At 47.0% G+C, this 26,283-nt stretch overlaps 1 protein-coding gene across 10 annotated transcripts in view; it reads left to right on the top strand.

The window, feature by feature from the left end:
• Window positions 1–26,283, top strand: part of SEMA3F (semaphorin 3F) — a 377,495-nt gene that overhangs the window by 331,929 nt on the left and 19,283 nt on the right. For 9 of the 10 annotated variants that reach the window (XM_078609410.1, XM_078609408.1, XM_078609415.1 and 6 more), the window contains 4 exons: window positions 1,620–1,780; window positions 3,134–3,196; window positions 19,171–19,308; window positions 21,454–21,547. In XM_078609410.1, coding sequence (XP_078465536.1) covers window positions 1,620–1,780; window positions 3,134–3,196; window positions 19,171–19,308; window positions 21,454–21,547 — 456 coding nt within the window. The remainder of the gene's footprint in view (window positions 1–1,619; window positions 1,781–3,133; window positions 3,197–19,170; window positions 19,309–21,453; window positions 21,548–26,283) is intronic. The other variant, XM_078609409.1, reaches the window with a different exon arrangement.

Here is a 26,283-nt window from a genome sequence, read left to right as displayed (position 1 = left end):
CTAGGTCGACTGGACCTCAAATGAGTACCTGGTGTGATGTGTAGACATCGCCACCGGAGAGACAAAGGCGGCCGGGCGTGGTGCTGGCCACCCACCCCCTCGCGTGCGGTGATGTGTTTTTTTTTTATTACATACTGGTGAGGAGTGCATCGTGGTCAAGAATGATGCTGTTATATCAATGTTTATGTTCAAGTGCTTTGTTGTTTAAAGTTTATAACTGTTTAGATAAAATGGTGTTAACGGCTGGCTCTTAAAACTGTCTTGTGACTTTGAGGAGTAAACCATTTTTAAGAGTTTTCCTAATAGAGAATTCCAATGGATTTTTTTTTATACCATTCCTCTTTTCACGTGACGAGTGCAGATGCATGCACGCAATTCAACTTGTTGGCAAACTAACATCTGCATGAAAAGTTGTGGCTCGTGCATTGGTCAGTTAACATTACAGACTCAAGCCCTAAAGCTTTCGCCGCTGCGATTATTGTCACGGTTATCCACGCTCGCTTGAACCTCCCAAGCAAAACTATATTGGCGACGTCATATGTACCGCCCGAATAAGCGATTTAACTTGGGCGATCCGTAATTAAGATGAGAGGGGAGCTGAGCAAAGCAAGAAAGCGGAACGTCGTCATGAAGGGCACATTCGTGGTTGCATCGAAAGAAAACGGGGCGATTTATATTTTATGAGCGCCTAGTTTTTGTGAAGAAATGGTGCCAACGGATACAATAATATTTCCGTGTAGCAGTCGATGGAAATGCTGGTCGCTTGGTTGGCGATGCTGGTTTGCCCAGAATGAACAAACTGAACGCTGCTGAAATATTTACGGTCAGGGAAAGGCACAAAGTTATTTTGCTTTTACCGCAGCTGCGCCCAGTTTTACAATATGGTTTGGAGTTTTTACTGCTTATGCTCTTTACCAACAAAAATGCGTTTTATTATGCAACCGAAAATGTGCTGTTTATTATTACTCGTTCACATTTTTTAAATGTTGTGCAGTTGAGAGATTTTTGTTTTTATTCTCTCTCAACTGTGCACCCCTAATCCGCATCGCTTTGTTGTAAATACCATGCCATGCTGATAAAATATGTGGTCGTTATTTTTATTTTATTTTATTTTGCCAACTTGCATCTGTGTCGCATTTTGCAGTGCCCTGTGAGATTGACTACCAAGTCTCTGGTAGTTAACATCTCACAGTGGCAAGATGTGAACTACCTTGCCTGGTATACAGGAGGTTGTGGGTTCGAACCTGACCCTGACGCCTGCTGTATATTTGAAGTTTGCATGTTTTCCCCGTGGTCGGGTGGATTTTACAGATTTGCCCTCCAACTTTGGAAACACGCGTTTAGAGTTTTTGGCTGTTTTAAATTTCCACATGATAAGCCACTTCATTGGGCTATCATTTGTGGCCAGGTCGCTTCTGAAAAAAGAGCTATATAGTTCAGTCGGCCTTACCTGGTGGAATAAAAACTTTTTGTTTTGTTTTAGTAGATGGTGGTAAATATCAGATCGTGGCAGTGGGGTTTTTATATATCAAATTTTTTTACACAAATTTTTCTGACTGGCCACTGACTGTCCACTGTCCCCTACACACCCCTTCTCCCCGTCTCCTCGTCAACTTCAGAGCTGCAAGCCTCGGGCACACTCCAGAACTTCTCGCTTCTGAGCAGAAACAACGACTTCCGCATCCTCCTGCTGGACGAGGACCAGGACCGCTTCTACGTGGGAGCCAAGGACCACGTCGTGTCCCTGGACATGAACAACATTGAGCGCGAGCCGCTCACGGTAAGAGCGTCCGGGCGGTGGCGTCGGCGTGCTCACGTCAGCCACCTCGTTTCTGAGACATTGCCGGCCTTTCGTAGATTTCAGGGACACTTCTGGGAAAAACACAACTCGTCCGCAATAAAATAATTGTGGGCGGGGGATTTTCTTTTTGGAAGTAGAAACAAATGGAAGAGAAATTCCCGGAACCTCAACGTTGAAATCTAAACGTGCCGCGCAGACGTCATCGTACTAATTCGAAGCAGTTTCATACAGTGCGACTACTTCATTTTTTCTGGTTCGTTTATGTAACTGTTCCATGCTGGCTGCGTATTGGATAGGCTGGCCACTTGCCATGGGAATGTGTCATTTCCACCACCTAGGCTCGAGGCTGTCGGGCAGGGATAAACATTGACCGACTTTTATTCATTGATTGGTCGGCAACATCTCATTATAATTGCGTTTGCATCTGTGAAATGAAAATGGCCCATTGACTAAAAGCAGGCACGCAGTCATGGGAAATACACTGTATACCATGCTCGCACTTGGGACTGCACAAATCTGGCACTTAATGCCTCCCCCCCCTCGGCCCTTCCAGGTGCAAGTCTTTGTTAATCAACTATGCCCGGCAGAGTTTAGCGTTGGATTATAACAGGGAAATGCCACTTTGACTATGCACAAACAAGCAGTGGACTTTAATGGTAAAGTCACTCTAATTCCACGAGCAGTTCAGTTTCCAGTAACCCAACACGCAGCACGCTTGGTTCGGAGTCAAAGAAAATATGCGTAGGCTGGCACGGAAGTTTCGGGTTCAGGTTGACGCTGTGAGCAGGCGAGGGAGGTAAGCGCCTGCGTGGCTGTTTCTGTTGCGAGGGGGGGGGGTGAAGAAAATGTAAAAAAAAAACTCGCAGAAGAACAGAACACTTAAAGCGTACAATAGCATCATCGGTTTATTTTTGGGTTTCATCGTGTGTTATCGGAAGACTGGTTGAGCGGCACGATTTCATGAGCAGAGCGTGCGCGCGATGTTTGAAGCACACCCATTTTGTGTGCGCCCCACTCTGCGGCAATAATCTGTAAAAATTAAAAGTGCGCAATTAAATTTATATCATACACTTCAGGAATAGTATTTAAAAATGATTCACTGGGTTTAACAAACATTTCAATTATGTGTTTGCCAGTTCCTATTACGTTAAGCCTCAGCTATTTGTCAAGTCAATAATAATGCATGACTGTGCATCACTTCTTTGCAAAATGGAATTGTGGAATGCATTGGATAAGCAAAAGGTACATCCCCCCCCTACCCTTTCTTGTTTATTTAAAGTTCTGTTCTATAAAGCACACACCCATTCTCATCTGCTTATTTGTCTGGTGCAGGCCTACTGGCCCGCTGGGAGGGACAGCAAGGAAGAGTGCAAGCTGGCGGGCAAAGACGCAGAGGTACGTTGGCAATTGGCTTAGCAGCAGTGTGCACTGTTTTTCCAGAGTGAGAAACTATCATCATCATCATCACCGTTGGCTTTAATAACGACTTAGCCTGCGGTGAGTACTCTTGCCGTGGAAGCGGGTGAATGCTGCACCAAAATGTATGATTCATGCAACAGCCGGATCGTTGTAGGGTCTTTCATCGCGTCACAAGCGCTGTTCACTTCCTCCACGAGGTAGGAAAATATCAAACTCGGAGCGATGATCGACTCGAATCGTCGGATTGGATTTTAACCTGTGAATATATCTGAGCCTATCTTGTGCATGCAAATCACTTTCACCAGCCCACGTCACAAAACCCGCACTGATCAGCGTGGTGAAGTATGGTCAAGCAGCCCCCACGACCGACACGGCATGGAGAGGCCTTGATCCAGCAGCTTATTTACTATGGACTGTAAGTGCTGTTTATTTCGGTTTAAATATGCCCAGCGGGACTGAACAGATTCGCTTCTGAGTCATACTGATAAATAAACCGTTTTACCAAAGAACAGCCTGGAATGCAGAAATTAAACTTCATTTTAACTTTATTGCTCAGCTCGATAGCTTTGTTCTTAACTCCAAAATCGAATGCCAACACAGTTGTGGAAATTTTTGGGAATGTCGTCTATTTAAAATAATTCAAGTCCTGCCAGCTGGGTGGTCTATAAAAATATTAGTTTCACTGTTTCCCTACATCACTGAAGACCTTTTAGTAGAAATTGAATGGTGAGCAAACATTAAAATGAGTGTCAGTGACATGAGTCTACTTTGCAGCCCCAGTGCATCTGTCAATCTGCTATCTTGTTACAATATCCACTACATATAAAAAGAACACGTTTTTATAATGTAGGCAGTTGTAAGGAAAGTCTTCGGCTCCATCTTGGTTTTTCTAATCTCATCTCATAAATCATCTAACCAACCCTAACATTACAAAATTAGCGTCCGAATCATGAATCAGATGTAACGGCGGGCACACGACACGATTGGCACGCTTTCAAACGCTCACGCAAATATTTAGCTTTTTTACCCCCGTGGCAGATTTATTAATTTCGGCACGGTCATATGAACTGGCGCCGGCGATATAGGCCTCTATCCGATGGCTTGTGCGGACGGCACCGTAACCCTAGACCCACGCGCGACCCCGTGAACCGGCCGCACCCCCTGGAGCCCGTCGCCCGCCAGAGCAGGCGCGTGGCACGGCGAGAGTCTGCGCGTGCGGCGGAGACAGGTGTGCAAATACAGCTGCGTGGGCAGTGCGTCCGCCTGCCCGCGCACCCGTCCCCCGAGAGCTCGGAAGAAAAGGGCACGGTCGAAAACGCCCCGACATGTCGCTGCGTGGCAGCTCCAGTGCATTCTTGGGCAACCGTCGCGAAGCCCGCCACCGTCGCCGCCGTCGCCGGGGACCAACGCGGTGGTGGCGGCGGCGGTTGTAAAGATGCTCGTTGCGATGAATATTTATCGCGTTCGGGTCGGCGACGACGTGAATAAGAGTGCAGGAGCAGTTGATGGGTCCTTGTAAGTGCTTCTTTAGTCACATCTGCAGTTAAATCCCCGTATATATACACACCGATTTTCTTTTGACAAACTAGTACTGAATTTCGATTTAAAGCTTTCGTGACTGCAGGGATTCATCTTCTTGGTTCTTTCGGTAAAGTCACGTAGAAGGGAAGTAATAAAATAATAAAAATATTATGTTTTATTTTTATTATTTTATTACTTCCCTTCTACGTGACTTTACCGAAAGAACCAAGAAGATGAAACTAGTACTGAATACTAAATACTGGCACAGGCCAAAGTTGATTGACGGGTGTGAAGAAGCCTTTGTGACAGCGGAGGGAGAGCGACCGTGGGGGGTGGGGGGGGGGTTAGGATGGCCACATCACCGCTCCAGACACATGTTCGCCCGAGTCTACATCTCACGAGCAGCTGCGCATGCTTGCCATGAAATTGGCCAGCACCCAACGTGTCAATCACAGCTGATGCAACACTCGAGCGGTCTCCCACAGACATCCACTTTGCACTTGACGAGGCCGAGATGGCTCGCACGCTGGTCCCGGCGGATGCTCCTACACGGTCGATGTACGGAATCAATTGCAAGTCTCTGTACAACGGACAGTGGTCAGGAGCTCTCCCATACGTTGATATGTTGGACCATGAACGTGTTAGAACCATTGAGAGGTGTTGAGAAGAAGAAAAACATCCATGGTAGTCCTTTCACGTGTTTCAATCGTGTGTCTAAACATGACACGTGACTCGGATGTCTATCACAAAATTGCGATACGAATTCCCATAAATACGTGACATACATACATTGCTGTACGGTTGTGTGAAAAGTTAATATAATTAACCACTTTACATCTATTTGTAGCCTCATCACTATACTGCAAATGTTAACCAATAATGAGCTCTTGCAGAACATTTTGTTACAATTAATGAATGATTTCCCACTACCTAATTTATCTAAATGCGCAAATACAATTAATATCAATGTGTCCTCAGATGCAGTAACAATGCTTTACTTTAAACATGCACTTGTTTTAGCATTTACACTTCATGAAGAATTACCGTCAGGCGCATATGCTGTATAGTACGGCTTTAATTCTTGCGCTGGTGACACGTGCAATGCACCAAACCGATACCCACTTCTTCCCTCTCTCTCTCTGACGAGAGGAACAGCCTTCTAATGGCCATTGTTGCATCGGGTGATCTTCATTCACTGATGTGCTGGCGGTGGATTGCAGGTAAAAGCAACCGATGTCTGTGAACCGAACATTTCCCTCGGTAACTGTTGACGTTGACGAATATAAGGACTCAACTATGTACCTATATACATACATACTAGTTTTTTTTGCCTTTTGTTTCATAATGAATGTTATTTATATAAACCCTTTTGCTGATTTTTAAAGTGTTATATGAACAGGACAGGTGACATTTTACCATGTACAGCAACCATAAACACATGAAAAGACCTCGGTTTACAAGTTATGAGTAAAACTCTACACAATATACATAGACGTAAAAACGTAAACATCTTGGGAACAGTAGCCAATCGGCTGTTTTAATTGTCATAGTTGATTCTTGATTTAAAGCTTTCGTGACTGCAGAAATCCATACTCTTTGGTCTTCCAGTTTTTTCTTGCTGTGGTTGTCCCGCCTGATGACGATTGCTTGTGTTGCGATCGAAGCGTCGTGATCTATGATTTTTCTACCGCTGTGACTTTACCGAAAGAACCAAAGACTATGTCATAGTTGAATTCAGCACATCAAAATCCATAATGAAGAGCACAATTCATCTCCGAAGCTTGACGACGTCTGGACCCACGTTCCAAAAGCACGGTTGCGATATCGTAAAGTCGCTCATCGTAGCGCGCGGGGTTGTTGCCACGCGGCACATCGCTCGCGCCAAGTGTCGCGAGCGACGGCGGCGGTGGTGGTGGAGCCCTTCTTGTCCACCGACGCTGGCGTCTGAAACCCCTGGCGAGCTTCTGCGCTACAAGCAGCAATTATCGTAATTACGCCCTTTCGCAATATGCCACTAAAGTTACGTTATTTCACCTATTCAGGTATGATCTAACGCACAATGAATGGTGGAAAAATGACTGTACGTAGTATTACGTTAATGTTTGAGATATGGAAGGTGTTGTAGTTTGTGTGTGTTGTTCCGGATTAAATAGAACAACTTTAACAACAGTTGCTTTTTGTTTCGGTAAAGTTTAATATTTTATACAATCAGATTTAGCAGCTTCGTTAACTTTATTGTAACCGAAATAATAACTCAAATAAAATACCTTTATAGGTACTGAGGCTCCCACAGTGCAATGCTCGATGGTGTGTGGCACAGTTTGGCACCAGCTATCATAGAGTGCGGTCATGTCACTACAGTTCTCTGCGGTGAGTAACAATGTCTTTAAAATTAGCGGCACTACGCCTCTCTAAATAAAATTATCGCTGAACTGCTTGCGCATTCCGAGATTCAGCGGTGAACGGGACACCCACCCTGCAACTTCCAGACGTCTCAGAACGAGAAAGGGTTAACAAAAATAAAATGATAAATGGCACCCTAATCCAACTTGGTTGTCATGGCAACCGTAGTTTTTTTTTCTTTAAATGTGGTTGGAATGAGTATGTGATTTGGCTTCCCGTTCGGGCAGGTAGCAATTCTGAGGTCATCTCTGGGAGCACAGCCCCACACTGTGGCCCATCAATCAGGGACATCCGTGGAAATATTTTAATGTTTGCACCAGTATTTCTGGCAGGCGAGTGTAATACCTCTCACCCCCCCACCCCTCTCCTGGCACCTGGCACAGCAATTGAGCGTTAGATGGGTTTTTTTTACTCCTCTTCATGCAAGCTGCACGCTTTTTTCATAGTTCATCCCAGGAACAATGAAAACCATATTGTTTTTGAGCGGAGAACTGCTACTGGAATGAAATCTATTCCAGATTTCAGGCATGAGCATTTTATTTTCTAATTTCAGGCTGAATTTAGATAAATATGATTTGCTGTGAACTAAAACACCCTTTTAGTTTGTCAGGTAAGTTTTATTTTTGTAATAGACCTGAAACTACAAGAGGAAAAAAACCAAGATATTCAGGGAAAAAACAAATATGTATATTTAGTACAAACACTGTAAAGGTGCAGCCCTGCAATTGCTTGCTAACGGCACTGGTGGCAGAAGAGGCCTGCACTACAGGGAGCTGGCAGGGCCCCAGGAAAATGTTGATTTTGGACTCGTCTCCCATGCTGACCAGGCGTCTTGGAAGAGGTGGCAGTACCCACACTTTACCCCACCACACGCACGACCCGCCGGTTAACTGTTTTATAAACAAACGGGCAAAATATAAAATGCCACCTTTTAAAGGACGAATAAGCATTGAATAACCAAAAGGACTTGGAACTAAAATAAATATTGAGATAGAGCAAGCTGCCCATGTCCATCTGCCGTAAGCCTTTAAATACATTACTTTGTTTGCGAGGACACATTTAATATACCGCATAGAACTGCCTGAAGGGGTGAACAAATGGCGGTCCCATTTAATTACAAGACTGCAATATAATGACCATAATTTGTTTCGATAGCTTTCACTCGTGAAAAACAAACGCTTGAACTTGTCAATAAACTAAATGACTGCGAAATGAGCACATGTCACCAATTCGTCACGAGTAATACAACACAAGTTGACAACAGCATCGCCAATGCCAAAACATTGAGTGTGGGTCAAGGCAACGGCACCTACGCGCACTCCGGCATGCGAAGTGGCGCGCGAAAGTGTCGTGGGGAAAACCGAGCACATCCGAGCCGCTTGGCGAGCGGCCGTGGCTCTCAGGCGCACATCGGCTCAGCGCCACGGCCCCCCCCTTCGCCTCCTGACCCCCCACTCGCCCCCCCCCCCCCGAGCGAATGAAACCTGCGAACGTTGCCCGCGCTGGGAATTTCCATCATCTTGAAAATAACGGCGTTGCTCGCCAAATCAAGAGACAGAATAATCCCCGACGCTTCATGTGCTTGCTATGCTACACACGATTGATAATGCACAGCCGTTGTGTGAGGTAAGGCCAGGCGTTGTTGGTTCTTTGCCATTAATAAGACGAACGCAAATAATTAATCGCCTGCTCATGGAAAAAAAATGGGTCAATAAGAGAACATTGCAAAAAGTCAATCCCCTGGGCACACAAACAATACACCCAAACAATGAGAAAGGAAATAAACACTTCGTTACGTTTATTTTAATATAACCTCGCATTTGCGGCGATCTATAAATCAACCACAGATCTGGCATCAAAATGCGCGGGAACTTCTTTGTGCGGCGAGGTGCAGAAAAGTAAGGACAGCTGGATCATCATCCTGTTTCGGATGCAGACTCACAAGGGCCTACCTCTGACACTTGCACATCGTGCATGTGCTCTGTGAACAATGCGTTCTTTTTATATCATTCCACGGGAACACCGAAGTGGGAAGATGATTGAATTTCACTTCCTGCTCTCATAGATATACAATGGCTCGGTGCACACACATCCTGTGTATTTCTTGCATTTCTGGACGTTTGTCTGTGATCCTCTTATCAGAAAATCTAGGTTTCCACAAGGCTCATGATTATTCTTGTCAACCGTGCCCCGCCCCCTCCCTAAAGGGATCTGATGTAAGAAAGTTGAATTTTTAAAAATGTGATCAAAACCAAAGTTTTGCAGCTTGCGGTTTTAGTGTCTGGGATAAAGTTCAGGGTGGTCGTGCTGTGAGGTCCACTATGAACCCGGCGACATGGGTTCAACTCCCGCTCACGGCCAACACCAGTGACGATTATCTGAACCGGTCCTGGGCCTCCCCTAGGTCGACTCAGCCTCAAATGAGTACCTGGTGCGGTGTATAAACATCACCACTAGGGAGACAAAGGCGGTCGGGCGTGGTGCTGGCGACCCACCCCCTCGTGTACCTTTGCGGCCTTCATAGGTACTCGCTAACAGCACTTGCCCCTACAGTCTGTTAAGGCTATATGGGGGATCTTTGTTTTTGAGGTCGACAGTGCATCAAAAGCGACTGAGAATTGGGGGGGTGACCGAATGGGCGCTTTTCCCATGTTGCCCGGGCGTGCGTAGCTGTTCCCTGCTGCCGATTTCTCTTGGAGAGATGGGGCGACTGATAAAAAAAAACATTCTTTCCGAACGTCCACAATATTGTGTGGCCCACAGGGCCCTTTGGCACTCACTTGATCTCACCTGCAAAGATCAGCCGGTGAGATAAAGGGACTGAAGCTCCATATGCCTTAGACGACTTGACCCGAGCCACGGGTGAATTCACCCACTTCCCTTTTGCCAGTGATTGGCACTAGCGTGCGGTACTTGTATATTTTTTTTTCATAAAGTGGCGTTTTTTTCATTGAGTCAAGTTTTATCAACGATTCGGTTACGTTACAAGAGGAAGAAAGCAATAAAACTTTTACAAATTTCAGCTAAATATTCAGCTATGCCTCCCACAGGCTACTTGCATTCCATTTGATACACAGCATAAAACAAAACATGCCAACCATGATTATAAACAAGAGAATATCTTCCGTGAAATGTTTGGTCAAGTTGAGTCGTAAATTCAGATCTTCATTTAAATTATTTTTATAGCGTGATGTACATGAACACGATAGTCCAGTACGTATAAATGTAGTGCAACTCAGGGATTCCAGCGTTGATTTCATGTGATTAAGAGATCACGAGTGTGCCCTCCCCATTCTTACACAAAAATTGGCATTAAATACTTGGTGGGCGCGACAACCGTAAAATCGGCCTCCGCTCCGGAAAATTGGGCCCCTTGTTTTTCGCTCTGCGCAACTTTGCGAAAGTGACATCTGGTAAGCACACCACCACACCCGCACGGTCACGTGAATATGCCACGTGGAATAAGCATTTCATTTGAAAGCAGTTAATTTCAAACCTAGGGAAAGGATAACGTTAATGATTTTACAGCCCACTGGCCATCCAGTGATGAGTGAAGGCCTACTCGTGCGGTGTCGGCGGTGGTTTGTAATATCTGGTCGATGTGGTTCAGTGCGGGTCGGTGTGGGTTGATGAAATGAGGAAGGGGCCTCAGGACCAGGTCAGGTACCGCTTGCCACTGATGTCAGCCACGACTGAGAGTCGAACTCTCTGGTTGCTGGGTCCGTGGTTGTCACGTGCCAACCAACCCGTACCACTCCACGTCGGTGTGCGTGCATTTGAAATGGCTGTCAGCTGACTTCTCTTCATGGCACAATTGTTGTCTCTGAGCAAGCAATTGCAGGCCTGCACCTTTACCTTTTCCTTAACCAAGAAATACATTTGTTTTGGGCTTTGGCATAACAGAACGGTACAAGTGTCGGCAAGAGCGCCATCGTTTTGACATTTATCCCCTTCAGTTCCTGAGCGCCGCGTCCGTCCCACGCCCTCACGCGGAGTGAGAAGCCCCACACTGGGGGTGGGTGCACACCGATCCTGTGGGGCGGCAGCAGCGGCAGCGGCAGCGGCAGCAGCAGCAGCGGCAGCAGCAGCAGCGACAGCTGCAGCACAGCAGGGCTTCGTGTGCACGGCCGCAACAGCTTATCTGACCAGCGCAGGGAACTGCTCTCATCCAGGCCTTGTTGGCGATTGCAGTTTTAGTGAGATTTGAGAGTAACACACCAACCTGCTGATGGAATTGCTTGTACCTGTTGTACCGCTTGGGTGGATATAGACGGCCCGATTTGGAGACCACTGCCCTCCGATGGTTGGACTTTCCTTGAAGGGAGATGGAACCGGCGACTTCTAGATTGTATATCCAGCACCCCAACCATTACACCGTGACATCATTCAAAACGCGAGGATCTATATTAGTGTTGCCCAGGTTGTGCAAGATACTCTTAAAGGATTAGAATAGTTACCTATAATTCTGGTTAAAATTAGATCTTTCCTTTGCACACTGTTGCTACTTCGTCTGAAACAGAATGATACAATCTAGATTTGATACAAGATACTTTCACGCTCATGTGACAAGTGTTGTCGTTACAGAAGGGCTGAGGCAGTGGAGAATGGTAGAATATAACGTTAAAATATTCATTACCCACATTAATTCAATGCACATGTATTTATTGTCAGGTTTTTTTTCTTGCACACACAGTATTCGTGTTTTTCGCTCATTTGAAAATTCTTGTGAAAAAACGCAGTGCACTTAAACATTTCCACGAAATCGCAATCATATCCATAATCTTCTAATGCTGCAGAGCAGTATTAATTTAGTCGGCAATTTTTGGTCTCATCATAGTCTTTGTTCTAGTTGACAACCTGAGGAGCACAAGTCAAGGCTAGGCCTTCGGATTTAATGTAGTAATCCCCTTCGTCTTGTCGACCAGCAAATGTTTGCGAGGGGCATGCAATTTAGCACGCATGCTTTCGCAACCAATATCATCCATAATACAGGGTTTGTTTTGTGTGTCAGAGCGTGTTAAACCCGCCACCACCCGTCGTACTCAGATTGTAAATGTCGTGGACTTTCTCTCCAACACACCGGTGCGCTGTACTGATACCGAACTGACCACCTTCTGTTTACGTGACAAACCTTCACTAATTGGCTGTGTCGGGTGGTGATCTCACCAAAAAAACTGTATTATGGCATGCAATTTCACCCGCAGTGTTATTCAATCAACCAATCGGCGAACCCAGACATATATATATTAATTTTAGAACTTTCGTGACTGCAGGAATTATTATTTGGTTTCTTTTGGTTAAGTCACGTCTAAAGATAAAATAATAAATTAAATTAAATAATAGAATACGACGTTTCGATTGCAACACAAGCAATCATCATCAGGTATAATGAAATAGCGACATAAAATCTAACCAGAAAACTATAGACAGACATATTAGCAGACAGATATTACCAAGATACATAGCGAGAGCAACACAGGTAACAGAGAGGGGTGATCGTCTCTGTGTGGTGGCCTTAAATAGACAGAGGGGGGGGGGCGGAGCCCCCCCCCCCCTCTGTCTATTTAAGGGGGGCCTCCGCTCCCCCCTCTGTCTATTTAAGGCCACCACACAGAGACGATCACCCCTCTCTGTTACCTGTGTTGCTCTCGCTATGTATCTTGGTAATATCTGTCTGCTAATATGTCTGCCTATAGTTTTCTGGTTAGATTTTATGTCGCTATTTCATTATACCTGATGATGATTGCTTGTGTTGCAATCGAAACGTCATATTCTATTATTTAATTTAATTTATTATTTTATCTTTAGACGTGACTTAACCGAAAGAACCATATAATATATATATGTTTTATATGCATCTACAGCCTCGGTGCACTGCTAATCCCTAACAACTTTATGAAATTATCTCAGTCTGCATCTTCACTCGCACAGCTAATCTCGACTGCCAGTCTTCGGTCGCGCTCATCTCTGGTAGGTCATCGTCGTCGCCCCCGCGGCGCTCCACGATGTCTGTCCACTCGTCGCCGACTAAAACAAATGTCGCTTCGTGAGCGGATATTCTCTTCGGCCTGTTTCGTTTTGACAAATGTAACGCCGCTCTGGGCCTATGTCAGACGACGGTCCGTCGGGATGGCTCAGCGACGCCAGCATTCTACAAGGGGCTCTCCAGTTTCACCGTCAGAATGACGACCTGCGTGCGACGATGCATATAAAAACAAAAATTACCAGGTAAGGCCCACTGAGCTAACATAGCTCTTTTTCAGAAGCGACTTGGCTACGAAAGATAGCTCAACGAAGTGGCTTGTCATCATGTGGAAATGTATAGCAACAGCCAAATACTCTAAACACACGTTGATTCTAAATGCGGAGGGAAAACCGTAGGTCCCGAAGAATGTGTACTACCCAATGCGTTTGGGCTCCGCGGTGTGACCGACCGGCGTGGCGGGAGTTTGAGAAACTCGTCGGAGCAGCGACGGCGCTGCAGGATGCGCTAAAGTGCCGTCGCGCCTGCATGCGCGCGGGGCCGTGATGGTGGTGCGATGGTAGTGGCGATGGTGGTGGCGATGGTGGTGGCGAGGCGTGGGACGTGCAACGCGACCCTGGGGGCCGTGAGGCGCTGGAGCCCTCATGCTGGACGACGCGGCTCGAGGATGGATGGATGTTTTTGTAATCCTAGAAAATCCCGATGACCCCGAACGCCGTTCAATTCGTACCGATTCTGTTTGTTTAAGAACATGGATTTTTTTTTTTGCATGTTGTTGTTTTTTGCGAACCTGATATTTTTACCTCGTCCATCGAATATATTTTATTTCGATATATATATTCTACCTTCGTTGCTGCACTTATTGCATGTTATCCTTTAAAAAATCTGAAACACTTCAAAGGAATTCTAAACACATGCACGCATGCAGACTTCCTCCAGGGTTACATGAACTTGACGGGAGGGGGGGGGAGAAGGAAAAGATCCGGCGAGTATATTACTCGGCGAGTGTTGACCTAACAAGAAGATATTCACAAAGTCTGAACTTCCAACGAGACCTTTGCAACGCAACACAGGACATGTGAACCACGAGGACCCCCCCATCTAATAACCGGCGGCCCGATCCGAGCCCAGCGAGCGTGTGTGCCACTGTGCTTGCACGCTCAGCCGTGCCAGCCCCTCGATGAGAGTCGAAGAGGGACACACTGGAGACTCTGTGTTGTCCTCTGCTTGATTGGCAGTGGTGCGGGGGGGGGAGGGTTTGGCCGCCACTTTACAGAGAGTCCAGTGTTGCTTTTCGGTTAACTTTTATGGGCCATGTTCTTATTCCCTTACTGTAATCCCAAGCCGTGCAAACAATAAGCCCAAGGGTTTTTTTTGGGGGGCCAAATGAGCTTAATATGGTTGCTGACCACATGAAATGCAATGCCGTGCGTTTGTATTCCGGCGTGTCTTTCTTGCCGATGGGAACTTCTCCACATTTATGGTCTGGAGGATTTATTTTCTGCCGCTTCGCTTTCTCTTTTCAGTGCTCCTTTGCCCGGATCATTTCATTCTCAGCGATGAGCAAGAACAAGCGAGGCCTCCGCCAGAATAAAGAGGCTCTCTTTTTTTTTAATGACCTGGTCTGGGGGGGGGGGCGGGGGGGGGGCGCCTTGTCGGGCGAAACATTCAGAGTCGTTTTTTTGCGCCACGACCGATCAATGTGGGCATTGTCGCTGCACTCTCGCGGCAGATGCCAACCTGAATGCAAATCTCACACCATGGGAGATAGGGCGAGGATTCGTGGAGCCGTTCCGGGCCACGGGAAAACGGTGGAAGTGCTCTTAAAAGTGTCATCACACCCTCCTTGGGTCTCACCTTCACTTTGACTCTCACGTGCTTTGTGTAGAGCGGCAGGGCGCTGCCAATCCTGGTCGTACATCGGTGCAGTAATCTGCCGATGCTACATTCTTTCCTTTAATGACACGTTTACAAGCAAAAGGATTACGTCAGAAACAAATGAATGTAATCCTTGTGTTAATCAGTCGGCTTTCTTTGGAGGAAATTGAATGGCCAACGTGAGTGAATGGCTCCCAGATAATGTGTGTTTCCATGCATTGATCGTGTTTGCACTGTGGCCTGTAGATGAAAACTCAATGCCGCGTTCGCCTGTCGGTACCAACGAGCATTCGGGAGAAAAGTCTGATGGGTTCTTTTTAAGGGCCCTCTCCACTTAGACAGTTCACCGCGAATAGAGCGTGTCCGAAATTGCATAAGAGACTGCCATTGTCGGGGAGAAATATATCCGAGTAATTGGGCATATAAATGTTGATGGAGGGGGGGGATATTGAAATTTTAAAACTACATATCGTAAATAATTCCACTTCTGGATGAGGGCCTCCTCTTGCCTTTCGGTCACAGATGTTGTTTGACCGTCCTTCACCACGCTGATCAGTGACGGTTGGTGACTGACGTGGTGCCCAGGATTGGTTCGGATATCACTCACCACAGATGTTAGCCGTGGCTGGTCATGGAACCCAGGTGATTGAATTCATAGCAGTGTGCTAATGACTGCGACACCACTCCCCATAATAATATCATGCTTTTTTAACGTTTAGTTCTTTTTTTCCTTCATTTAATTTTAAATTTTCAGAAGCAATAGATTTTACAGGAAGAAGCGTCCACTAAATATGTGTGGTACCTTCAACTTATAAAAAAACTATTAAAAATTTTTATTTTACCAGTTAAGGCTATATACAGCTCTTTTTCACATGTGACTTTGATAAAATTATAGCTCAACGAAGTGGCTTATCATGTAGAAATTGACAGCAGCCAAATACTCTAAACGCAAGCTTCTAAATGTGGAGGGAAAACCCGCAGGATCCGGAGAAAAATCCACGCCACCACGAGGAGAGAGACACGCAAACTCCAAATATACAGCAGCAGGCGTCGGGGTTGCGATAAAACCCACGACCTCCTGCATACCAGGCGAGAGAGTTAATGTCTCGGCACTCCAATGGCAAAATAATGGCTAAATAGTTTATGGCAAAATAAAAATATAATACCGACCTGCCTGCGTGAGATGTTTTGACCGTTAATAGATTCCATGTAAACGTTTGCATTGCTCAAATAGTTGTGCAGAGGCCGTCTTACACTCCGGCTTTACGGTGACATCTCGCCACGCCATGGGCTACACCACACAAGTCTGCTGGTGCCTTCGCTGAAAGTTAAACTCCTTTTGATTCGCAGACATTGCCAGAAACCTGGTCTCCAAAGTTTCCACGAAAAACATTTTAAATCTTTATAATGTAAAAAAACAAAAATCTCCTCAAGTTTCTTTGGCCTCAATCATTTATCGTCATCTTTCCATGGATATCCGTCGAGCAGATTTCTCTACGTTGCATTTCCAGCAATGCAGCAAAAGAGGAAAGTGAGACCCAAAGAGTACGCTTCTACTACGATGGATTCTGGCAGAAGAGGCTAAGATGGATCAAATTTTGATGTCGCGACCGAGCATACCTATCAACATAAGTATCAACAGGCCTTACATGATGATCATATCAATATACGTATCAACATGCCTGACATGGAAGGAGATCATATGAGGCATGTGAATAGATCTATTTGAACATTCGTTGAATAAATATACGTTGCTCGTACATTTTCTTTCTTAACTTCACAATGTAAATGTCCGTATGAAACCTAATATTTACAAACATCTGCTGAGTGGGATGCACGGTGTGACCAAGATAGTCCAGTTAAGCACACTTGTGTATTGCTTTGATCTAGGGCTGTTGTTGCGCAACAACAACCGTACCGAGCGCAGAAAGAAACATAACCCCCCCCCACCCCACATGTGCATTTGCCAAAAAATCGGCTGTTTCCAGTTCATTCAACGCGCGCAGGGATCGCCGCTCCTTGCCAGCGTGCGAGGCGCGGCGACAGACGTGGTATGTTGCGTGCAGCTCCGACGTGACGGCGCGGGCGAGCCGCGTGCGGCGGCGGCGGCACTGCCACGCTCGTTCACGGGTCTGACGATCACATCCAGGCGGCGCTGCGGCGGCGCTGGCCGCTTGCGCGCCGCGTGCAGCTCGCCGTCTCGTGGCACGAAGTTTTCTCCGCGGCGTTTAAATTGGACGCGGTTTTTTTTTTGTTTCAATTGTGATTCATTATTTCAACGCCGGCAGTTTCTTTTTTTTTAAAGCTCGCTGAAACGCGCGTCAAGCCGACGCGTCTGCGTCGAGCTCCGCTTGTTTTCAATTTGCAGCGTGTCAAACGAGAAGATAGTGTCATCTTAAATGGGGGGGTGGGGGGGGAGTAAGCCCTCATTCTGTAAGCTGTAGTCGGCACAGATATTTTCCCAGACGTATCAGTTGTGCTGTATCGAAACCAGCATATGATTCCGAAAGCATTGAGATGAATGAGGACATCGTTTGAAATTGTTATGGTTGGGAGATGTCCTGACTTTAAATAAAACAATGCGGCTAAGCTGGAGAGACCGCTGTAAGCTACTGATACATATATAGGCTTGTTAGAAATATACAGGCTTAGGAGGCCAGGTGGAAAAGTCGCCTCGCAACAGGAAGCGCCTGGGTTTGATCCAGTCGTGGGTGCCTTTCCGCGTGGATTTTGTATGCTCTCCCTCTGGGTTTCCTCCGGGTTCTCCGGTTTTATGCCACAGCGGACAAAATAAAACCCAACAAATGTCACTCGTATTGGCCAATCATCTCAATGCTGAAAAAAACTATCTGAAAATTACTCGATCGAGATCACACGCAGCAGCAGCAGCAGCATCGCTCCCTCCTGCGAACCCTTGGCAGGATCCTCCTGAAAACGGGTCTTGAGGCCCAGTGAGGCTTTCCTGGGTAAACGTACAATACTGATCATAAAATACTAGATGCCCTCTACAAATACAGTTCGGGTGTTTTTATCACCTTTGCAGCCTAGCATACACTCAACCGCATACCCACCAAAGTGTGCACGCCAGTGTATTCACAGGTATAAGATAGGCGGACTGAACGTACTCGCACGCACGGGTAGTGTGCCTCGCACATAACAGATACCATTACAAATACTTTGTTTTTAGAGAGCACATCGCTGCATCTCAGATGTCCAGTTGGTTCCCCACCTCTTACCCAGCGAGTCTGCTTGGTGTAACTATACTGCCCCCTATGGAAAGAGTGAGCGTAGAGGCCGAGATAGCAACTCAAAGCTCATCACGAATCCTCGGCGTCATCATCATCATCATCCACATTCTATCCGCCAGAGGTGTGGACTCGAGTCATGTGACTTGGACTCGAGTCAGACTCGAGTCATGAATTTGATGACTTGCGACTCGACTTGGACTTGCATAACAATGACTTTGTCCCACCTATGAGATGTGGACTCGAGTCATGTGACTTGGACTCGAGTCAGACTCGAGTCATGAATTTGATGACTTGCGACTCGACTTGAACTTGCATAACAATGACTTTGTCCCACCTCTGCTATCCGCTGCTGGATGATGGCCTCCGCACACGCTTGCCTAGTGAATCGCAGTGCGGACGAGACAGAAACATGTTACGGAGAGTACAAATGAGACGGTACAAATGAGAAAATAATCTATCTTTGAATCAAATCGTCAGCACCCACTGGAGGAGGTGAATCCTTGTAAATGCTCATTCGCCGTGACGTGATTAATTTCACCTGTGAAACGTTTTTATTCACATGAACAAACCGTTGTAAGTGAACCAGTGAAGTTGCTCAATACTTTCTGAATAGTGTCCCCCCACTTGATGGGCAACAAAAAGTTCCCATGGTGTTGTGTCTGGCATTCAAGCTCGCAGATCTTGTGTATGCCTGTGTTGCTCATCAGCCAAGCCCTAAGTCACGCCCGACGGTGTGTGACGCTCTCTGGCAAGTCGCCGTTAAATCCTCGGATTTAACCGCATCTAACCGACCCTCGGTGTAACTGAGCCGTTCTCCTGAGCAGGTGAAGACATGTGTGATTGCTCGTCTCCTTGGGCATTAACATCCGTGGGTATTGACGTGCGTGCGTACGTGCGTTCTGTGTCGTTTTGCGCAGGGCGAGTGCGGGAACTTTGTGCGCGTGATCCAGCCCTACAACCGCACGCATCTGTACGTGTGCGGCACCGGCGCCTACCACCCCATCTGCACCTACGCCAACGTCGGGCGCCGGGCAGAGGTATTGCTGCCACCTGGGGTAGGAACGCCCTTTGACCTTGTCCCACACCCGCAAGTCTCCTCCGCTGTCCGCTCTCCTGGGCCATGAAGCATGCTGGCTCAAGTAATTTCTTTCCAGTGGCGTATCCAAGGAGTGATGAGGTAGGAAGAAGAGATTGATGGCGGTGGTGGTGGCAGGAAGGAAATGGTAATTCACCAGCCTGAACCACCCCATTTGTTGTCATGGTGGAGTGGCCGCTTGATAAGATGGAGCCACCGGGGAGTTGGTGTTTTCTCGGCGATAGTTTCCCCTGCCACTAAAAGGAAGTTGTTGTTCTCGATAATCCGAGGATACGCCTCTCGCTCCGTCACATCACAGCCCTCCCAGCTCCACTAGGCGTCCGTTCATACGTTTGGACAATCTAATCGGAAAGCACGATACGTGCATTGTTTCACAGTGCTTCTTCCAAAAAGAGCAGATGAAATTGGATCAAGCAAGTTAAATGTGGAGGGCTTGAGCATTTCACACAATTAACAATGACTGACTAATATAATGCACACTGCAATTGCTGGATGGATGGGATGCATAATGGTTTGTTCAGTCATGTTTATACAACTGGAATGTTTTTACACGTGCTTGTTGATCTCTGCATTTGTAGCCATCGCAGTGAAATGGCTAATAACACAAATCAATGTTAATTATAAAATAAGCCAATTAATATACATTGCATGAACGTAATTCAGCCACGGTAAACGCATGCATGACACTTTCATGGTCACCCAGGTTTCCATAAAAAACATAACTTTTATTGTGATTTTTGTGAATGCTTTTGGATCTATTCGGTAGAGAAAGCCAAATTCAATCCTGTACGAATGACCAAAAAAAAACTGAGTAAAACACGATACTACTTTCAGACCAATGCGATGTTTTCTACAGACCTTTCTTTCGCCACCGTGGGATGAGTGAAAAGGGCTGCTGAAAATCCGTGCGAGTTGATCTGCTGTTGACATTAAAGTTCCTTTGTGGTCATTCAGCCACTAATGAGTGGGAGGGGGGGAGGGCATTGGAGGCCGTCATTTTCAGTTTCGAATGAAAATAAAAAAAAATTGGGGGGTGTCCAAATTATAAGCTCCGATTTGTATTTTTTGCGGTAGTGTGTGTTTTTATGGAAACCTGGCTCACCTGCCATCGTCTTTTCTCCATCTCACTTTGTGAGCAAACGTTTGATGTGTTTTGTGATAACATTACAACAAAAACCACACGCGCACACACACACACACACACCTACATGAAATGTAATGCACAGTGGAAAGTATTTAGATTTTAAGAAGGATCGTGGGTTTTTTGGTTTTGGCTTCGATTCCCCGTCTGAGAGGGCACGCACGAAAGTAGCACGCTCTGCTAAATGTGTAGCTGCTGATTGGTCGATGGTGAATTCTTATTAATCGTAAGAAAGGAAATAAAATTTGATACATTTAAAAAATAATTGGTTTAAGGGGTGCACCGACAACAGGTACACACACATATGTCTGTGGTCGCCATAGTTACAAAGGAACGGTTATTAAAAAGTAAGAACAGTTGGAATGCAAAAGTGTCACATTACAAGAGACATTGAATCTCAGTGAGCTTTTGCATGGTTACATAAAATGTTCAACGTGAATTGAAAAGCCTTTGCATGCAATTGAAATCTCGATGCTAATGGTAGTGGTGGGCAGAGCTTGTCCCGAATTGGAAGTTTTAAACCAGTGGTTTAAATTCCACATTCCTCTGGTAGGGGCCCAGTTTATCCATAGGAAAATCCACTGTTGCTTTTCAAAAAGACTTCGCCCAAAATGTACTCCGTCATGAAATTACATTTACAGCAGGATTTTTATTTTCTTGATTGTTTTTTAAATCAAGGCAGTTGTCAGCCATTTGTTTTATAGTTTTAGCCATGGCCAATATTGCTATTTATGGAAATACTACATGGATAAATATGTATTTTTACAAACACATACTTGATGCACTAAACATAGGTAATGTAAAACATGTCTCTTGTTGTTTACGACGTGTCTATGGATAGTGAGAAGCTCCCTGATTGTGTAAATGTTGAATGTTTGCCACCTGCTGTGGCGCAGTGTGAACATTGCTGCTGTGCAGTGTGGACATTGCTGGTGTGTTCTGACTGGATGTCACCATTGACAGGACCGCACGCTGCTGCTGAGCCACGGGAAGCCAGAGTCGGGCAAGGGCAAGTGCTCCTATAGCCCCAAACTGGAGAGCGTCTCACTCATGATCAGTACGTAGAGCTTTCTTACATTCACACACACGCACAGCAACCGCCATTAGCCACGGCGCTTGTGCCAGGCTATGTGCACGTTAAGGCCACGTGAAGTGTCGAACGCCCACTGGCAGGAGGTCACGGGACAGACCCAGGTGCCATGGGTTGACTGAGATGACTGGCCGATGCACCACCTGTGCCCCCTACTGTGCCAACTTTGCTCTTTTAGCCACCCGGTGCTCACTCGTTGTTGTGAACATCGCTTCTTTGCCCTCCGTTGTTGCTGGAGGGCGACTGCCTCCAGCTTTCCAGTAGCGTCCTTCACAAGCCTCGTCCAAAGAGGCTGATCTTGACACCATTGGTACCAGTCATTGGCAAGTCCACTCAGCTCCACATCCTCTTGTACCAAATCATTCCTTTTCTTCTCTGCTCTAGCCCATGCCGCACCCGTTTAGCCCCCTCTATCCGGCCCAACAAAAGCTCTTTAGGCAAGCGGTGGCTGGGCATGAGGGCAACATGATCCAGCCAACACAGCCTTGCCTGCCGGAGGAACTCACCGATGGGACTTTGCCCAAGATCTTTTTAATTTGTTCAACTCAGGATGGGTCGTAGGCAGGCCAGCCTGAATATTTCTACCCAGTTCCATTATGGGGGATCCACGCTTCGCAAGCATAGAGAAGGGAGGGCATGACCATGGCCGAGAAGACCCAAAGCTTCGTGTGGAGCGACAGATCAGGTAGTTTCCACACAAACCGGAGCCAGTCATGAGCACACTGCACAGGTAAGGAAAACTCTCCACTCTCTCCACAATTGCCCCATCACCAATTTGGAGTTGTGGGGGTGGAGTGTTTGGCACAAAATACCCAGGCAGGTGCTTAGTTTTAGTGGAGCTGATGGTAAGGCCCCACCTCTTGGTGGCACGCTCCAGATGGAGCAGCAGCGCCTCAAACTTCTCCTCTGAATGAGCAACAATCACCAGAACATCAGCATACATAACATGGTTGACCCATAATGAAGCCATCCCTTGACCGCACCCAGGTATCAATCAGCCTTCCATTGTATCTGTTCCAGATGGAAATTCCTCCAGTACAGCCATCTAAGGCTTCACGAACTACATGGTCGAAATAGATGGTCAATATTGTGGGAGCCAGAGGACACATAGTTTTACCCGGGCCTGCCCACTATCATGAAGGTCCTTAATGATTGTGAGCAGAGAGTGAGGGACTCTGAAAGCATAAAGAACAACATAACTGCCCTAGAACACAAACGTGCTTCGAATGTTACATTTTTTTTGCAGTGTGTGATTTAAATGGGCTGCTTTAAATATTTAGGCATCATTGTCCCGACTCTAAATAATCAGTCTGTGACTTAAATGTAAACACCCGACAAGCATATAGAACATGGATAATTGTACCTTGACATTACACATATGCCTGTAAGGAAGCTTCAGGGGTCTTATAAAATAATATCCTGAAAAAACAAATAGGGACCAACATCTGGCATTGAGAACGCAATACCTAACAATAATTGTCTATAATAAGTGGCAGCAGTCTAATCTAGAATTGTAAGAATGTGATGATGAACGTATTGACTAAGAGTTACTCATTTATTTCACGATTCACTCCTTTTTAACGTTTTACAGTGCTCCTACTTAATAGGCGTGATTAGACGATGCAATTAGGTCTCATTACTCTCTCGTCACTCAAATATCTCTCATTCGTCCAAGAGTTGATCAGTGTGTAGTTTCTGGTATCATGTGTCCTTTCCTTCCTGTACCCACATCTCTCTGAGCAGATTTTCTTGTTAACATGCGGCATTCTATTCGATGCTCCGTATTTATTCATCGAGGCTCGAACAGCGGCAACAGTTCGGCGGGAGATTTAAAGCGGCACACACCGCCCCAGCCATTGTGCGTCATTGCACTGGGCATTTCACGTCATGCGTGTCGTGTGTGTGTGCGTTTTCGGTGAACATACAAAAGTACACACGTGCAGAGGAACACGCATGCAACGTGTGGAGTCGCGCACTGTCAACAACAAAAATGAACGCTCATATTTGACACGTACCCTTGTCCTTGCCAAGTAGATCATTTTCAAGAGGAAATAAAACTCAAACTTTTCTCCACTCGTGGAAAAGATAATTGTGGTGCTGCAGCTGTGTGCATACCCGCGCACATGGCTGTGGCTCACGAGTCCCAGCATGGCTTATTATGGCCCAGTGGCACAGCGCTATGCTGATGTGTCTGCATAGGGTCAGTGCATGCACACATGCAAAACAAAGATCCCCCGTGTAGCCTGTGACAGACTGTTGGGGCAAGTGTTGTTAGCGAGCACCTATGAAGGCCGGCACGGCACACGAGGGGGTGGGTGGCCAGCACCACGCCCGGCCGCCTTTGTCTCCCTCGTGGCGATGTTTGCACATGGCACCAGGTACTCATTTGAGGCTGAGTCAACCTATGGGAGGCCCAGGACCGGTTCAGATAATCTACAGGGGTGTTGGCCGTGAACGGGAATCGAACCCACATCACGGCACACAAGCTGGCAAGATTATTTTATTATGTTTAATTTTATTATTTTATTATTTCCATTCTACGTGACTTTACCGAAAAAACCAAGAAGAAGAAGCTGGCAAAAGTTGTTAATTTATCTCGCACATGTTGCTGGAGCAATGCTGCTCACGATCATTTCGTAAGAACAACAAACAGGTTTCATCACAACACTCGGAGGCACTATTTCTCTTCCCGGTGTTTGCGTCAGTGCACACTGCACGATTAATCAATCCGCACGCGGGTGACCTAGGAAAGGGTCGCTAGGAATCAAATACAAATTGCCGTACGAATACCAACACACCCGCCATTCGCCACTAAGTGACGGCACCGTCACCACAGCGCCTGTGCCAGGCCAGGTGCACTTTGAGGCCACGTGAAGTGTCGAAGGCTCGCTGACGGGAGGTCACGGGACAGACCCAGTAGGTGCCATGGGTCGGCTGACTGAGATGACCGGTAGATGCACCACCAGCTGTACCCCCCTACTGTGCCAAGCTAGGTGCAGGAGGTATCAGGACAGACCCAGTAGATGCCATGGGTTGGCTGACTGAGATGACCAGTAGATGCACCACCAGCTGTACCCCCCTACTGTGCCAGGCTAGGTGCAGGAGATCTCGGGACAGACCCAGTAGGTGCCATGGGTTGGCTGACTGAGATGACCGGTAGATGCACCACCAGCTGTACCCCCCTATTGTGCCAGGCTAGGTGCAGGAGATCTCTGGACAGACCCAGTAGATGCCATGGGTTGGCTGACTGAGATGACCGGTAGATGCACCACCAGCTGTACCCCCCTACTGTGCCAGACTAGGTGCAGGAGATCTCGGGACAGACCCAGTAGGTGCCATGGGTTGGCTGACTGAGATGACCGGTAGATGCACCACCAGCTGTACCCCCCTACTGTGCCAGGCTAGGTGCAGGAGATCTCGGGACAGACCCAGTAGGTGCCATGGGTTGGCTGACTGAGATGACCGGTAGATGCACCACCAGCTGTACCCCCCTATTGTGCCAGGCTAGGTGCAGGAGATCTCTGGACAGACCCAGTAGATGCCATGGGTTGGCTGACTGAGATGACCGGTAGATGCACCACCAGCTGTATCCCCCTACTGTGCCAGGCTAGGTGCAGGAGATCTCTGGACAGACCCAGTAGGTGCCATGGGTTGGCTGACTGAGATGACCGGTAGATGCACCACCAGCTGTACCCCCCTACTGTGCCAGACTAGGTGCAGGAGATCTCGGGACAGACCCAGTAGGTGCCATGGGTTGGCTGACTGAGATGACCGGTAGATGCACCACCAGCTGTACCCCCCTACTGTGCCAGGCTAGGTGCAGGAGATCTCGGGACAGACCGAGTAGGTGCCATGGGTTGGCTGACTGAGATGACCGGTAGATGCACCACCAGCTGTACCCCCCTATTGTGCCAGGCTAGGTGCAGGAGATCTCTGGACAGACCCAGTAGATGCCATGGGTTGGCTGACTGAGATGACCGGTAGATGCACCACCAGCTGTATCCCCCTACTGTGCCAGGCTAGGTGCAGGAGATCTCGGGACAGACCCAGTAGGTGCCATGGGTTGGCTGACTGAGAAGACCGGTAGATGCACCACCAGCTGTACCCCCCTACTGTGCCAGGCTAGGTGCAGGAGATCTCTGGACAGACCCAGTAGATGCCATGGGTTGGCTGACTGAGATGACCGGTAGATGCACCACCAGCTGTATCCCCCTACTGTGCCAGGCTAGGTGCAGGAGATCTCGGGACAGACCCAGTAGATGCCATGGGTTGGCTGACTGAGATGACCGGTAGATGCACCACCAGCTGTACCCCCCTACTGTGCCAACTCGCACCATTTTATCCACCCGGCGCTCCGCTCGTTTGCGTGATTTGCCGTACCACACTCACACACAGGCAAACCACAAACTTAATGACCACGTGACCTGAATTGTTGCGTGTAAATTAAAACTTTGATGCAAGACCTCCAAGCGAACATTTCTGAATCGTCTCACGCATCGTGTTGGGTCTGGAGCCAATTCCTACGTCGAGGAGAACTGTCAAACAGGTCTCGAGTTTTAACTTTTTAAAATCGCCAACTCGTATAAATCCACGGCGGCCTAACAAAACACAATGTTGGCATCGACGCTAGAATATTTCAAACCCAGAGAGGATCGCTTTGAAAAAAAAATGTGAACGTAACAGCTCTATGATGGTGCAAATAT

Source organism: Lampetra planeri, chromosome 32 (genome assembly GCF_965212315.1).
Source record: "Lampetra planeri chromosome 32, kcLamPlan1.2.h2, whole genome shotgun sequence".
NCBI classification, from domain to species: Eukaryota; Metazoa; Chordata; class Hyperoartia; order Petromyzontiformes; family Petromyzontidae; genus Lampetra; species Lampetra planeri.
The sequence above is the reverse complement of the archived record's forward strand: the minus strand, read 5'-3'. Positions and strand labels throughout refer to the sequence as shown.